At 41.1% G+C, this 17,186-nt stretch overlaps 1 protein-coding gene across 1 annotated transcript; it reads right to left on the minus strand.

Annotated features, from left to right (window-relative positions):
• Nucleotides 1-1,254: 1,254 nt before the first annotated feature.
• psmc2 (proteasome 26S subunit, ATPase 2) lies at nt 1,255-16,162 on the minus strand. The gene is made up of 12 exons (XM_084330815.1): nt 16,017-16,162; nt 15,483-15,520; nt 15,301-15,382; nt 14,246-14,345; nt 13,245-13,376; nt 12,976-13,048; nt 12,494-12,589; nt 10,174-10,338; nt 9,473-9,560; nt 8,693-8,895; nt 6,953-7,049; nt 1,255-1,702 (listed from the first exon to the last, which is right to left on the minus strand). The coding sequence occupies exons 1-12, from the start codon at nt 16,084-16,086 to the stop codon at nt 1,545-1,547; spliced, it is 1,302 nt and encodes a 433-aa protein (XP_084186941.1). The 5' UTR covers nt 16,087-16,162; the 3' UTR covers nt 1,255-1,544.
• Nucleotides 16,163-17,186: the final 1,024 nt, after the last annotated feature.

The raw sequence follows: 17,186 nt of genomic DNA on the forward strand, positions 1-17,186 counted from the left end.
AGTGATAGAAGGGAACTCATTTTGTGCAAAAATGGAAAGCTTTTCAATTTCCATGTGGCAGAATTGTTACAATAGCCGATAAGCCATTTTCCCAATGATAAATCCCTATACGGGTGGAACAACCAGCGACGTCAGACTACACCTCCCTATTAGTGGCGACGTTGAAGCCCGACGGAGCAGAACCAGCGCTTTGTCTGCGTTACCGACCGTTAGGGCCCACGGCCCGAACCGAGAAGTTTAGTGTCTCATCTGCTGGTTGCGAATGTTTCAAAGTTACTGAGATGCGATCAGCGATTTCTTGCTGAATATTATGCTGTTTTGCAATTGTAGGATATCCTATGTTGTTGTTTTTTTTTCACACAGCAAAACTACCATCAATGTTACTTTATAGTACTATAAAGTAACATTGATGGTAGTTTTGTTGTGTGAAAAAAAACAACAACATAGGATATCCTACAATTGCAACTTTCTGTATGTGTTTAGATAGCGGTATACAGAACTACTGTACCCTTTCACTACCACACTACAGAAGGTTAACCTTTCACTACGACAAAGGGTTAACCCCTTTCACTACCACTACAGAAGGTTAACCGTCTGTAGTGTGGTAGTGAAAGTGTTAACCTTCTGTAGTGTGGTTGTGAAAGGGTTAACCCTTTGTCGTGTGGTATTGAAAGGGTTAAAGTCACTATCAGTGCAACACTGTATTAGGGCTGACCTTCGATAATTTTTTTGGAATTAGAAGCTTCGGGGCCGAGATTCGAATTGTAAAAAAAAAAAAAAAAAAAAAATTGTTTTATGTTGTGGGACTTGTACAGCACTTTGTTCAACTTAGTCAGTGCTGTAAAGTTTAAACCTTTTTAAATCTTAGACAAACTAAACACTTTGCTTTCATGAACTATTTAAGCCGTCATTTGAGGCGTTATAAAAGCAGCACAATGAACACAAATCTGTCCGTTTTTTTTTGCATAATCTAATTTTATTTTCATATTCGAATCCCATGCCCATCGAACGAAGCTTCGAAGTATTTAAGACAGCCCTACACTGTATTCATCAATCCAGCGATATAGTGTTGAACCTTTTTGGCCATAGACCTCAATGTGTATTTTGAGTATATCATGAATATTTTTCTATTACATGTATAGAAATTTCTTGATTTACAATTGACGCAACTACACACAGTATGCCTTTAAAAAGAAATTGCAAATAAATGATATTTTACACGGTACGTAATGACTGAGACTCTGAATGCAAAAGTATGGAATAAACTTTTATTTGTAGATTATCTGGAACAACTTCAGCTCCTTTGACGAGGAAAAAGAAAAAACAACAAAAGACATGATCCGGTCGTGTATCTGGTCTCAGTTGTAGGTCATGTATCTGGGGTCGTAGGTCATGTATCTGGGGTTGTAGGTCGTGTATCTGGGGTCTCAGTTGTAGGTCATGTATCTGGGGTCGTAGGTCGTGTATCTGGGGTCTCAGTTGTAGGTCATGTATCTGGGGTCGTAGGTCATGTATCTGGGGTCGTAGATCATGTATCTGGGGTCTCAGTTGTAGGTCATGTATCTGGGGGTGGCGCTGAATTTGGCGTAGGACTTGATGACCTTGTTGACGGCCTCCAGGAAGTCCTTCTCGGTGGCGATCTTCCTGCGAGCGCGGATGGCGAACATCCCCGCCTCCGTGCACACGCTGCGGATCTCGGCACCTGAGGAAAAACACGTGTTCCGTTACATCGCTGATGACAAACCACACGCTGCGGATCTCGGCACCTGAGGACAAACACGTGTTCCGTTACATCGCTGATGACAAACCACAGGTGGTGGTGAATCAAGTCAACAGGTAACCGTGACAACCGTGACTAACGAGCCACGCGACGCCATGTTGGTAATAATAATAACACTTTATTTTTATAGCACCTTTGAGACAAGAGTTGCAGCTCAAAGTGAAAGCAGTAGTTAGATAGTTATGATTACAGTGTAGCATGTAGAATGCAGTAGGTACTAGGGGTGTAACGATTCGACCTCACAACGATTCGATTACGATTCTTCAGGCAACGATTCAATGCATCATGAAATCTCTTCATTTGACCACGATTCGATTCGATTAATTTTCTATCAGTTAATTCCCCCAAAAAAAATTGAATACACAAATGTGGCTGGGGGAACTGTCACTCAGCATGAATAGACTACCGGTATATGTCAATAAAAACAATACACACAAAAAAAACATTTAAAAAAATCGAACACATTAGAATCGATGCATTTCGATTAAGCGATGCATTCGTTACACCCCTAGTCGGTAGGTATCAGTGATGGGCAGTAGCTTGCTACAAGTAGCGACGCTACATAGCTTAACTACAATTCTCAGTAGCGTGCTGGTAGCTCGCTACTTTTTAACAAGGGTAGCAGTCTCTGTAGCGGAGCTCTTTATAGAACGAAGTAGTAACGTAGCGACGAGAAACGTTACACGCTACTTTCGAGAGAAACAGTCATTCATTCATTCATTCACTAGAATATCTGCGAGGAGAAAAAAAAATCCCCGTAAAAAACCCACTATGATTGGTTGCTTGGTTTATTTAGATATGAGTGACGACTTCACGATTGGGTATGGTAGGCCAAAACGTTATGGGTAGGCCAATCAGAGGCAGGATAGGGCGGGACTCCAGCCGCAAAGCAGGAAGTGAAAATCAAAACAGACGTATTGAATGAATGCAATTTAACGGATTACATGAACAAGAACCAGTCTGAGCGAAATGGCAGAGGGGTTCGATGGCATTGATGAAGATGATGATGTCAATAACAACAATGACTCTCCATGGCCCTATCTGGGACACATTTATGAGTTTGACTGAAAAAACGGCTAAAACTATGCTGCTCTCAACTTGAAGACACATTCAGGTGAGCTGATGAAAATCAACTGTTCCCAAACAGCACACAAGTCAGTACACTTTGTCAACAGCTTTAACTAAGATAGCTGCTATCATGATGTTTCACTGTAGGCAGAAAATGAACAATATTATTGGGGTGGAGAAAAGAAAAAAAGAGGGAAAAGCAGTGGTTCTCAACCTGTGGGACAGGACCCCCAGGGGCGGTCCCCACATGATTTTGGGGCCATGGAATGTTTTGTGAGTTACATATTTAAATACATTTGGTCATTTAGCTGACACTTTCATTCAAAGCAACTTACAAATTGTGTACAACAAGTCAGTAGGAGTGGTACATATCTAGCAGCCAAGGATAAGTAGTATTGTTTGTCAGTGTCAAGCTTGAGTGTTATACTCTGAGTACATACTGTAGTAGTATAGACATATTAGCATAGTTGGTACTGGTAGTAGTATATACATGGTAGCATAATACTAGTAAAATGAAGTAAAACAATTCAGATATTGAAGAAGTGTGTAATACAAGTGCATGTTAAAAGGATGACACAAAAAGCCAGACCGAGGGCTTGTTTCAGTTTTATAATAAACAATCAAACTGAGAATTTTTTTTCCTGCCTATTTGTTTGGTGGAAACTTGGTCACGAAGTTAAAAAAAAAAAAAAAAAAAAAAAAAAAAAAAAAAAGTAGTGCCGATGTAGCTAGCTATTTTTGCCATATTCTTGTAGTGTAGCTTGCTACATTTATCTGGGGATAGCTTCCATTGTAGTTGAGCTATATTTAATCGAGAGTAACTTGTAGTGTAGCTTGCTACATTTTCCAAGTAGCTTGCCCATCACTGGTAGGTATACATAGAGAAACAAGAGTGTGGTCCACCACCATAGACTTATATGGAGAGAATAAAAGCTAGCTTATAATGGTAGTGTCTGGTTAGGAGCGAGGGATAATGGAGGTACTATCCAAAGAGGGGTCCGGGAGGGGGGGGTTCGAGCTGGAGCATATGTGTGTAGGTTTTTAGATAACAGGTATTAGGGGTATATCCTGTATAAGACATTGGTATAAATGGTAATTTCGTTGGATATACACTGTATTAATGCTTGTGTATCTTATCATGTGTTGTCATGTTTGTTTATATGTGTTTAAAAAATAATAAAAAAATAAAATACAAAAAAAATACTTATATGGAGGAAACGCTGCATTCTTACCTGCCTTTGCACTCATTTGATTAAAAATGTTCTACAATTCTGACTTTAACGTTTCCTGTATCCATAAACATCCCCAATTATGTTACATTATTTTAGTTACAACAGGCAATAATTATCGTAGTGCAATATACAGTTGAAAAATTATTCATATTTCCTGTTATCTTGGACTTCCTGGGAGGAGAAAAAGGAGCTCATCTTCCTTACACCGGTTCCTGACAGGCAGCGAGCGAGCCAACTGGAGACGAAATCGCGCGCGACACTGTCCTGATATGACGCGGCGCGTGTCCGAGTGTGTCTCTGTGTGTTACCAGGAACAGGGGGCAAAGCAGCCTGCGATTCTCGACCAATAAAAAGTGTTTAGGGGCGGGACTCGGACGCGTAATCGCTCAACTAGAGACACAGCGAGCGAATATTTGAGGGGGGAACGACATCGCCGCTCAGTTCGCTGTCGCTCGCGGCAGATCAGGATAGTCTGATTGAAACGAATACATTTTAATCATTTTCGCAATCACGCTCGCTCGCGTCGCTGCCTGTCAGGAAGGGGTGTTATGTGGAGATTAGAACAATTACATTTGTATCAGGAGTTATATTGCCCCCTTGTGGCCAACTATCAGAACAACAATGAGCTGTCCCCATGTTTTAATGAAATATTGTCCATCCCACAATGCAAAGCATCTAGCAGTAGCATCCTCTTTGGCTTATGAGCATCATCACTAAAATGTATACCAAACATTAGAGGTGCTATGCCAGCTACCAAATATTATAGCTAATATAGTAAAGCTATATAGTCTTTCATTAACAGTAGCTAGTGTTAGCCGCAACATTTGGTAGCTGTTTTTTGCTCATTTTAGCACTAATGGTAGCCAACAGCAAAAGAGGATGTGTTGGGAGACATCTTTAACACATTCAGTGCCAGCCACGAGAAATCTCGTTATTTCATGCCATGCGTTGAGTGCCAAGGACGAGAAATCTTGTTATTTAATCGTTATTGCTTTTATTAGCGATGTCCATTCATTTTTCATCATTCTAGCCTTACGTTATCATTGGGACTGTCTCTGAGCTCAAACAGGGAAAATACCGCCCCCTATCTCCCGGATGGTAATGCACCCATTGGATTGGACTGAATGAAAAAGAAAAGTCCGGAATCCACATTTTACTTCTCAGGCATGTAACCCGAGACTACTGCAGTCATCGCCGACCCTCAGAGGAGCGTCGATTATGTGTTTCCAGTACCTAACGTTGGATCAATAAACGCAATCGATATTTGGAATGGCGATCAGGAATTGGAATAATCTTTTTGCAGAACATCTGATATGAGGTAAGGAATCTATGTTACCAGTCTTGGGGTAATCCGTTTTTTTTTCATATATCTCAACGTGTCCCCTATATGTGCGTGTGCGCTGACCAGGAAATAGATTTTTCAGCCCGCTTCTCTAGCATGCATAAGTACACATATACTATCGATAATCTAGTGTTTATTTGAAAACTATTCATAAATAGGCAGAAAAATTACAACGTGTTCTGTGTATTCCACTAAAGGGCGATTATCGCGATATAACTTCTGTTTTTCAAAACGGTATCAAACGGAAATGTACAGATGAAAAAACAATCCGTTTCGTACATGTTGACTGCAAGCAAGTTATTGATAAGCGACGGCCGTATTAGACACATAGCCATAATATAGAATATAGAAATAGCTCCACGAAAATCATGAAATATCGGAAAATCAGTCTAAAAAGGCTGGCATTCAAGCGCCAATTCTGGCGCGCCCTGCTGGCACTCAAAGTGTTAATATACTTATAGATATACTGTATGCGGTAAATATAAGTATATATCTGTCCTTCTATATACCTATAATACACCTGCATATAACCCATATAACTCTGTATGATAGCATGTACAGTAATGCTGTATATTATATATATCCACATCTGTCTGTACATACCTGCATATAATCCTTACATATCTGTAGATACTATATCTATACTTATCCCTGACCTACTTACTAGTTACACTGCTGGCCAGTATGACTTACTACATAGTGTCTTTATACCTGTATCACTGTATACATATTAATACGCACTATTACTGAGTAGTACTAATTTATATATCTTATACCCAGTTTAATCACCTGTACATTGTATATTACTGTTGCACTTTACCATTACATTTGCACTCTGGTTGGAAGCCAAATGCCTCTTTTGGTTGTACTGTACTTGTGCTGCATGATGACAGTACATTTGAATGTAATCTAATCAAAGAGAAAGAGAGAGATGCAATTGACCTACCTCAAGCCCCACCCTCTTTTCCTGATCCTCCAATCAGAGGGTGGGGCTTGAGGTCGGTCAACTGGACCTTACTGGACTATCCCCTGTACTTTGTATATTACTGTTGCACTTTACCGTTACATTTGCACTCTGGTTGGACGCCAGACTTCTTTTTGGTTGTACTGTACTTGTGCCGCATGATGACAGATGTAGTCTAGGCCAGTGGTTCCCAAACCTTTTGTTTATGCGGACCACTAGATTGTTATCAAGAACTTTCGCGGACTACCTCGTATGCAAACAGTACAAATAAATAAACATCAAACCTATATATGAAGTAAAGACCGGAGATGGGACGTGCGCTCGCGAGAGGTTAAAACTGTCGTAACGCACAAGCGCCACTATTTACAGATAATGATTAGCCTAATTTGAGAGAACAAACTATAATACCATGTTTTATATTACACATTATATTATATACATTTTCCATTTTATTTAGCTTTTTTCCATGGACCACTTGCAATACCCTCGCGGACCACGGACCACAGTTTGGGAACCACTGATCTAGGCGGCTGTGATACCGGTGCTGCTGTGGAGCGGAGTCTCACCTGTGCTGTTGGGACAGAGGCGAGCCAGCAGCTCAAAGCGGATGTCTCTCTCCACACTCATGGAGCGCGCGTGGATCTTGAAGATGTGCGTGCGACCCTGAGACACCGGAGCAAAACACTGTCACATTTCTTTTCATTCTTGTATTTGAACAAACGTGAGTTTGCAGCGGCTACGACTTTTTTTTACCATTACATCATTACACACACACACCCACTAATATGTCTATACTACTACCTACTAGGCTAATACTGTATGTCTATACTACTACCCACTATGCTACTATGTCTATATTACTACGCTAATATGTCTATATTACTACCTACTACGCTAATGTCTATATTACTACATACTATGCTAATATGTCTATACTACTACCTACTATGCTAATGTCTATATTACTACCTACTATGCTAATATGTCTATACTACTATGCCTATGTTACTACCTACTATGCTAATGTATATACTACTATGCCTATACTACTATCTAGTATCTACTATGCCTATACTATCTAATATGGCTATACTAATATCATGTCTACACTACTATGCTAATATGTCTATACTAATATCTACTATGTCTATACTACTACCTACTATGTCTATACTACTACCTACTACTATGCTAATATGTCTATACTACTATACCCTTTGGATAAAAGCGGTCAGCTAAATTACTAAATGCAAGTCCTAAAACCTGAGTACAACACATTTACATTCAGTCATTTAGCTGAACGCTTTTATCCAAAGCGACTTACAAGTTATGCACGACAAGTCAGCAGGAAGGGTACTTTCAGCTGAGTAACAATGTTCATCAAACAGTGCTGAAACTTGGGTGCTGCAGTGTTGAGTGCATAGTAGTATAGACATATTAGCATAGTAGGTAGTAGTATAGGCATGGAAGATTATTTAGTGGAAGAGTGCATGATAGTAGAAGGTTAGTTTATTTCCCCCCTCTTTATTTCAGATATTGATTGAAGTAGTGTGTTTTTCAGGGTTCCCACAGACATTGCAAAATGAAATTAAAAGGACTTTCAAGTACTTTCCTTTTTTTTTATCCACTTTTTCTCCAATTTTCTATATTTTTTCTATATTCCCATTCCAATTTCGTATCATCCAATTCAACCCTCCCCTGTCACGAACGCTGTTTCTTGCCTCCCACAAGCCGGCTGCAATGTGGACTAAGTCATACATAGCACAAGTCCCCTCCGGTACTTGAGGTAACAGCAGTCGCATCTTTTCACCTGCGCAGCTCGATCTCTCAGTGGCGAGGAGTAACGCGTGGGAGGCTCACGCTGTCCCCGACACTTCCTGATTCTACTGCGCAGGCGCACCAACCGACCTGTAGGAGTCGCTGTCCACAACGCCCGATCCCCACCCATCAGTTTCCCACCCCCTAATATGGCCAATGTGTATTAGTACGAACGACCAGCTAAACTGAAAGCAATGTGGAGCGCTGGGCTCGAACAGGCAAGCCCAGCGTCTCCGTCAAAAATTTGATCAAATATTTATGGCTTAAAACCAATTTCCGACAATTAGTTACACTTTAAATAAAAAATAATTGTATTTCTTGATTCAGAAACTTTCGATGTGAATGGTTGATTTGAATTTCAATGACTTTTTAAGCACATTGTTAAAAAGAAATTGGCCGTTTAAGGAATTCCAGGCCTGGACTTTGTTTTGTCAACAATCAAGCACTTTTAAGCACTTCAAGGACCTTGTGTGAACCCCGACACCCACCTCCAAGTCCGGCAGGCTGAACTCGATCTTGCGGTCCAGACGTCCGGGCCTCATGAGGGCGGGGTCCAGGGTGTCGGGCCGGTTGGTGGCCATCAGGACCTTGATGTTTCCTCGCGGGTCGAAACCGTCCAGCTGGTTGATCAGCTCCAACATGGTCCTCTGGACCTCGTTGTCCCCGCCCGCGCCGTCGTCGAAGCGAGCACCTGTGTAGGTCGAGAGGCGATTGGTGGGCTTCCCAGTCACATGGGACCGAAGGGATATGCCCACTCTGCTGAAGGGATACGCCCACTCTGCTAAAGAGATTTAACTGACTTTGCAGTAAATCACCACTTTTTGTTTGAGCATAATGTCATCTTCTCAGCTTGCTAGCTAATATATTTGTCTGAATATAGCTGCATATACCTACTTATACACCCGCATACAACTCTGTATGATAGCATGAATAACAATGCTGTATATACCGTATATATATATATATACACCGGTATATTCTTACCATATATATATCCACATCTGTCTGTACATACGTGCATATAATCCTTTTTACATATCTGTAGATACTATATCTATATCAGTACATATCCCTTACCTACTCTTACTAGTTACACTGCTGGCCAGTACGACTTACTACCATAGTGTCTTTATACCTGCATCACTGTACATATTAATACTGTGTAGAAAAGGATTACAAGCGTTGCGCTGCATCTGTGGTGTAGACTTTGAGAGCCTCGTTGTGTAGAAAAGGCTTTAATAGGAAGTGGTTGTGAACCAGATGTTTACCTCCAATGGCGTCGATTTCATCAAAGAAGATCAGACAAGCCTTCTTGGTCCTGGCCATCTCAAACAGCTCCCGCACCATTCTGGCTCCCTGAGGACAAAAGAAAAGAGGGCAGAGTTTGAGATAGGTCAATTTGAGAGAACTGAACATTTTCCGATTGCATCTAAATGGTAAATGGACTGCATTTATATAAGATAAGATATTTCTTTATTGATCCCCTTGGTGAAATTCAGGTGTCATAGCAACATGGGGGAGGGGGGGTACAGGTATGGGCATGGCAATACTAAAAATACATATATAGGCAATAAAATTATAGTACAGATTAAAATAAACAGTCTAAACAATATAATTAACTCTGAAAATAAGCACATGAGCAAGTAAACAGTGTAATCAAAAGGTGCAGATGAGGGTCTGTATGCCCTCAGTTATATTATACGTTACAATAAATATGGTCAATAGCACTTAGAATCTGAAAATATATAGCTCTTTTATCCAAAGCAGTTTACAACATATGCCTCACATTCAAACCTGCTCATCAGGAGCAGTTAGGGGTTAAGTGTCTTGCTCAAGGACACTTCGACACACTGCCAACGGGAGCCGGAATCGAACCGGGAACCTTCTGATTACCAGACGACACTGCTCTACCTCCTGAGCCACTCGTCTCTCATCAGGCGTCACACACGAGGCACAGCGTCAGACTCACCTCTCCCACATATTTCTGGACCAGCTCGGAGCCGATGACCCTGATGAAGCAGGCGTCGGTCCGGTTGGCCACGGCCCGGGCGCACAGCGTCTTCCCGGTACCGGGGGGTCCGAACAGCAGCACGCCCTTCGGTGGCTCGATGCCCAGATTCACGAACCTCTCCGGCTACAGGAGGAGACGGAAAACAGACAGAGAAAAGTGTTGCATGTTATGCGCTTACATTTACCATTATATCCATTAAATGTATATCCATCTGTCTGAATATACCTGCATATAATACTTCTATATACACCTGCATAACCCTTCTATATACCTACTGATACACCTGTACATACATCCGATTAGCACTATTCAATTACTCAGTAGTACTCATTTATATATCTTAGAGTTTAATCACCTGTACATTGTATATTACTGTTGCACTTTAGTTGGATGCCAAACTTATTTTAGTTGCAACTGTTCTTGTACTGTATGATGACAATACATTTGAATCTAATTTAACAAATTTTCTGTGATTATTTATTGCAATGTAGTGATTAGGAGGGCTGATTTCTGAGGCAGTTTGTAATGATGTCTACTCATTTTCTGAAAGACAGTTACATGCAGTTTAAGTTTAAGTTTATTTGGATCCCCATTAGCCACAGCAGTGCTGGGGCTATTCTTCCTGGGGTCCATAACACGTAAAATAGTTACAGACTTATACACTCACAACATTCACATGTCATAGACAATTAAAACAATAAAAACCCTAATCAAATTCATAATACAATACAACAATATATACGCCTTATGAATTCATAATACAATACAATAATACCTACTCATAATAAATTCATAATACAATACAGCATAATATACTATTTAGCTTTTACATACATTATCTATGTTCATATCAGCCAATTATACAATCTTTTAATAATATATCCCTATCAGACACATACCTTTTCATCTATATATACCTATCTCTTTATCAGACACATACATTTTCATTTATGTATACACTACACTATCTATTAGGGAATGTCAATTTCTTTGGTTGAAAATGTTGTTTTACCACGATTTTGAAACGACATTTACTATTCTCCTGCTTAACATGTCTGGGAAGAGAGTTCCATTCCTGCATACCACGGAACATGACAGTTTGCTTCATTGCATTCGACCTCACTTTTGGAAGTGTAAAACCTTGTGCAGAAGCATGTCTGGTGGAATGGTTGTGTCTGTCAAGACTTATAGATAAATTGTTATATAAAATTGAGGGGATCTTTGTAACAAGAATATTCCTAGTGAATACAAGGAGTGAGCAGAGTAATTTATGTTTGACAAGTAACCAAGTTAAACAACTGTGCATCGCTGCAACATTAGTTCTGTACTCACAGCGAAGCGCTATACGTGCTGCTTTGTTTTGTACCATTTGCAATTTTTTCAGTTTATTCGTTGTTACAAGTAGCATCATTTTCGGTTCAAACCATACTCTAAGAACGAACCCAGTCGTGAAACTTTTGATAAGTGATGTGGTAATTAATCAAGTCCAGGAGACTAAACTCCTAGGGGTAACATTAGACAGTAAATTGTCATGGTCACACCATATAAACAATATAGTAGTGAAAATGGGAAGAGGGATTTCTGTTGTTAAAAGATGTGCTCATTTGTTACCACTAAATTCTATCAAACAGGTAATTCAAGCTCTGGTTGTCAAATCTTGACTATTGTCCTGCAGTATGGTCGAATGTAACGACATGCAGTAAGTCAATCATCTGTAAAATGATGGTCCCTGACATTTTCTATGAAGGATTAGAGAACGATTTGCTTTGAACTACTTATTTGACACAAAAAAGGAGAATAAATAAATGATTGCCAATTGCTGGAGGGACTGATATACATGTATCAGGACTTTCCCTGTTCCGTTTTCTTTTGTTTTTTTGCAGTGAAAGCTTGGCGCCAGCTTAGAAACAGACACACCATTGTCTAATACGCGATTGCTTGGTCCTTTGTTCCACTGTGTGTGTGTGCATGTGTGTGTGTTTTCGTATTCAATGTTAAACTATTGTGCAATCTTATACACTGTACTTAATGTTTTTAAGTCACAGGAAATTACAGCAAATGGCTTTCTTCATTGCAAATGTTTTCACATCCCAGGTGGAGAGCGTAGCCCCCCCTCCGGACCACCCCCTAGCTGAGACTCCGCACCAACCCTGGGGAAAGCCCTGTGCATGTTATCGTGCAATGTAGACGCTTTGGAAACTGACACGATGTTGACGTCAAATCAGGACACGCTTCTGTAACGTCCTCTGGAAGAAGAGGGAACGTGGACAGTACTCACATGGAGCAGGGGGGTCTCCACCACCTCCCTCAGCTTCTCAATCTGCTCCTTGCATCCACCCACGTCGCTGTAGGTCACGTCAGGCTTCTCCTCCACCTAGGAGACGTGGAGAAGGCCGCTTCATCATCTCAAGTCGGAGGAACGATGCATTTCAAATAACGCTTTTATCTAAAAAGCACTTTACAACTCATGCCACACATTCACATACGGAGGGCGACCCTGCAAGGTGCCGACCCGCTCGTCAGGAGCGATTAAAGGGTTCAGTGCCTTGCTCAAGGACACTTCTGAGAAGCCGGGGTCGATCCGGGAACGTTCAGATTACCAGATGACCGCTCTAACCCCCCGAGCCACCCCACCCCAACCCATGACTTACACCATCAACTAATCTACAATCAAGTCCCCCATATCTCATGTTTAACCTTGTGGGGATGACTCGGTAACATACAATACTCAAGACAGTGTCATTACTGTGTGTTCCTTACCTGCATCATGGTGACGGTGGGATCTATTTTGGGTGGGAGGGGAATGTGGATCTGGTACTTGTTCCTGTCGACACTGGAGGAGATGAGCACACGGCGCGGGTTAAATAGTGGGTACTAAGTCAGAAGGGACACACTTCACCGTGATGCTGCCTAACTAGTATGAAGTATTCACATGCGTTTTCTCTCACCCGACTCTCATGCCCTCCTCGATGCACATCACCGTGATGCTGCCTAACTAGTATGAAGTATTCGCATGCGTTTTCTCTCACCCGACTCTCATGCCCTCCTCGATGTCAGTAGGGGCCACCTGGTCACTCAGGTCCACCACGAACTTAGCGAACTGCTTCACGTTGATGATGTACTTGGGGTCCTCGGAGTCGGCGTTGATGATCTTCGTACATCTGTCAAGAGCAATAGAACGCTTTCAAGATTAGATATTCCTTTATTGATCCCTGGGGGAGGGGAGGTACAGGTATGGGCAGGGTAATAGTAGAAAGACATAAATATAGGAATACAATTTTATCTGAATATAAAAACATGAGACAAATAAACAGTGTAAACAAAAGGTGCAGATGAGGGTCTGTATGTCCTATCGGTTATATTATACGTTACAATAAATATAGGCAATAGAATATATACTATTGAGTAAAAGTAAACAGTTTAAAAGAGAACGGGCGTATGCTGTAGGTGCTTTTTATTCACCACGCGCAGCCAAGCGTGTTGATTAGGGGCGTGTAACGATAAAAACTTAAACCGTGTGTGTTCAAAGATCAAAATTTAAACCTTAAAAGGGTCAAATCATTCCAGGGTAACTGCAGGTTTCAACAAGTTACATTTCAGCCTTTTTAATACCACTTAAGAGCTCAATTTAATACCAATTTCACAACCATACTAGCAAAAAAACTAAAACAGAGACACTGAATTGGCGGCTGCACTTGCCTTGTGCGCCAATTTAAATTCTTGCACATTCCATACAAGCTCTCGCCAGACGCCCCAAGCTTCAATACATTTCATATATTTAATATTATTTCATCTCGCGACAGTCAGGCTGCGCCCCAAAGAATTGAATACCTGTGCAAATTAAATGTAAGACTTTTTAATACCCAGCACATACCCCGAATAAGGTTCTGCACATACCCTCAATAACGTTCTGCATGTAGGTCCATGCCAGTTTCTTTAATTTACACATAAGCTGTCAGTTATAACGGCGATCTCCAGATAAATCACATCTAAGAATGTTATAAATAAAGTTATTATTATTATTATATACCTTGCCACTTGGAGGGGCTGTTCACTCTGCAGAGTCTGTTTGTCAGCAGCCAGATCCCAGAGGGCTGGTGGAGCCAGGCCTGTGTCAGACTCCTTGATACCTGGCGGAACCGGGAAACAGTCGGAAAACTGTTAACCCTTTCACTGCCACTCTACCAAAGGGTTAACCCTTTCACTGCGACAACACAGAAGGTTAACCCGTTCACTACCACACTACGGACGGTTATACACTACATTTACATTTAGTCATTTAGCTGACGCTTTTATCCAAAGCGACTTACAAGTTCTGTACGACAAGTCATCAGGAAGGGCACAACTCTATCAGCTGAGTAACAAAGTTCATCAAAGTGTTGAGTGCTACAGTGTAGGTAAGTGTATTAGGACAAGTGCATGATAGTAATTAGTAAGGTTAGTTAGGGTTACATTTTTGAATTTTTTATTTCAGATAATGGTTGAAGAAGTGCGTCTTTAGTTGACGGCGAAAGATTGGACGGGTTTCGGCTGTCCTAACTGGGGTGGGTAGTTCATTCCATAACACTATAGACAGTTAACCATCTGTAGTGTGGTAGTGAAAGGGTCAACCTTCTGTAGTGTGGTAGTGAAAGGGTTAAGGTTACCTACACCAACTTACCACCATACAAAATCATAAACCTTTCACTTAGAAAATGTGTGAAATAGCAGATCTTCTGCCAGGAAAAACGTGATTATATTCAAATGTATTGTCATCATACAGCACAAGAACAGTACAACAAAAATAAGTTTGGCATCCAACCAGAGTGCAGATGTAACAGTAAAGTGCAATAGTAATATACAGTGATTAAACTTGGTATAAAATATATAAATGAGTATTACTGAGTAATAGTGCTAATCAGATGCATGTACAGAGTTGTAGTATTATATGTACAGTGATACAGGTATAAAGACACTATGGTAGTAAGTCATACTGGCCAGCAGCGTAACTAGTAAGAATAGGTAAGGTATATGTACAGATATAGTATATATAGTAATAAAACAACATGTGGTTTGTTAATTTGTTGATAATAAATATCCACATACCAGTTAGCTCATTGATCTTCTTGAGCAGCTGTTGGATGTCATCCTCAACTTGCTTGATCTGTCTGGAGTAGGTGCTCTGGCCCTGCACACAAATAACATACATAAATACCATCATTACATCTATTAAGACCTATTCCACAGGAAAACACGTCATCTCATTCACCAACGTAGTTTGTACTTACATAGGTTTTCAAGAGAGCAATGTCCCCCTCGTCCAAAGCTGTTGAGATGAAGATAAAAAAAACAAAGAATACTGAGAAGGAGGCTAACGTTGATTGATTGATTGAAAACGTTATTAACAGATTGCAGAATGGGTACAGTACAGTACGGCTCAATACACACAATTGTCGCAGACCAGAGAAAGACTTTCGTCTTGTTTACATCAGGGTCGCCTAGATGTTCAATTCATCATAAATGTTCAATTCAACATAATGGTCGTTATGGTCCAATTGAGCTAAACCTTTCCTTGGACGCCAGCTAACGTTAGTTTCTAACCATAATAGACAACTAGACGCACTATATTCCCCGAATGTTAACGTCAAATGAAAACAAAATTGATATTAAAAGTAGCAGCACTAATCAAACTATTGTTTCGTTAGCCTGCTAAGCTAGCTGCTAAGCTAACGCTGTCAGCGTTTAGTAGACGTTTAGCGTTTAGTAGACTCACTCACTGAATCGCTTTCAAGAGTTATAGAATATAGTATTAGTAACCTTACATTTGAAGGGCGCATCTTCCTTTTCTATCTCCTTCACCTTCCTTTGTTCGCTTCCCAGATGATCCGGCATAATTCACCTGAATATGGATAAATAATAAAACACGTCTCACGGTTATGTTCTGAGCTGCACGATTACACAGCAGGTTTGTCCTTCCGCCGGAAACGGATGTTTACTGTCTTCTTCTTCTTCTTCTTTTTGGTGTTTTACGGCGGACGGCCACCATAAATGGGGCATTTACCGCCACCTACCGACCCGGAAATCGGGCCAGTCTTCCATTCTCCCCTCTTCTTTCTTCTTCAATGGATGTTTACTGTCGACGGACCGAATCAGACAAACGCGTTTATTATATAAATCTAAAAACAAATCTTCCCAGAATATTAGATATACACTTGTTGTAAATTCGTGTGGCGAAATGCGATAACTCTAACTGGAATATGTTGCTCCATTACATTGGACTACTCCAATAAGGTCCATCTGCAGCGCCGGAGAATCCTCTCACGGTGCAAGCCTGTGGCGCGTTATTTTTTCCGTAGCCGCATTTCTGGCAGACGCTCTCTGATTGGCCAGTTTGGCCACTGACTGACGCTCTCTGATTGGCCACTGACATGTTTGCCCAATCGCGTGACGAGCTGTGTCTTTGCCCATTTCCATGTCAAACAGCCTGCAAACTATCTGGCGTTCTATCACCAAACTCTAACCTTAACCAACTTCTAAAGAGTGCCTAAGCTTAACCGTCGAAAGAACTTGCCGTCACGCTCTAAGACAAACTCAACCTGTTAAGCCTTAACACATCCTGCGCCAATCACGTTGTACGACGTGTTTCAAGTTCATGCTAATTCTGCCAAATCACGGCGTACAACGTTATTGTGATCATATTTCATATTTTCGCCATGGTATTCATATTTCCCTCACAGAGCCTTGTCTGATGCTGTGGGACTCGGCACAACTCTGCAACGCTTCAATACTGCCCCCTGGTGGATGATCGGTGAGTTGCCAAACCGGAAATGCCGGTTGGATATCGGTGCGTCTCCTAAATACATCCGGCCACTCGCATATCGTTGCAGGACTCTAGCCACACACCGTGGATATGGATCGCTGCCATAACTCAATAATCGACATGATTTGGGCATGTATTAGTATTATACAAACCGGAAATGGATCGCCTCGAT

This window comes from Notolepis coatsorum (assembly GCF_963971535.1).
Source record: "Notolepis coatsorum genome assembly, chromosome: 15".
In the NCBI taxonomy this organism is placed as follows: Eukaryota; Metazoa; Chordata; class Actinopteri; order Aulopiformes; family Paralepididae; genus Notolepis; species Notolepis coatsorum.

Coding starts and splice junctions, on each gene's coding strand:
- psmc2 (XM_084330815.1), bottom strand. CDS start 16,086: ATGCCGGATCATCTGGGAAGCGAACAAAGGAAGGTGAAGGAGATAGAA. Junction 13,049..13,244: donor GAGGAGGGCATGAGAGTCGG/GTGAGAGAAAAC, acceptor CATCTCCTCCAG/TGTCGACAGGAACAAGTACC. Junction 7,050..8,692: donor TCAGCCTGCCGGACTTGGAG/GTGGGTGTCGGG, acceptor CCGGTGTCTCAG/GGTCGCACGCACATCTTCAA.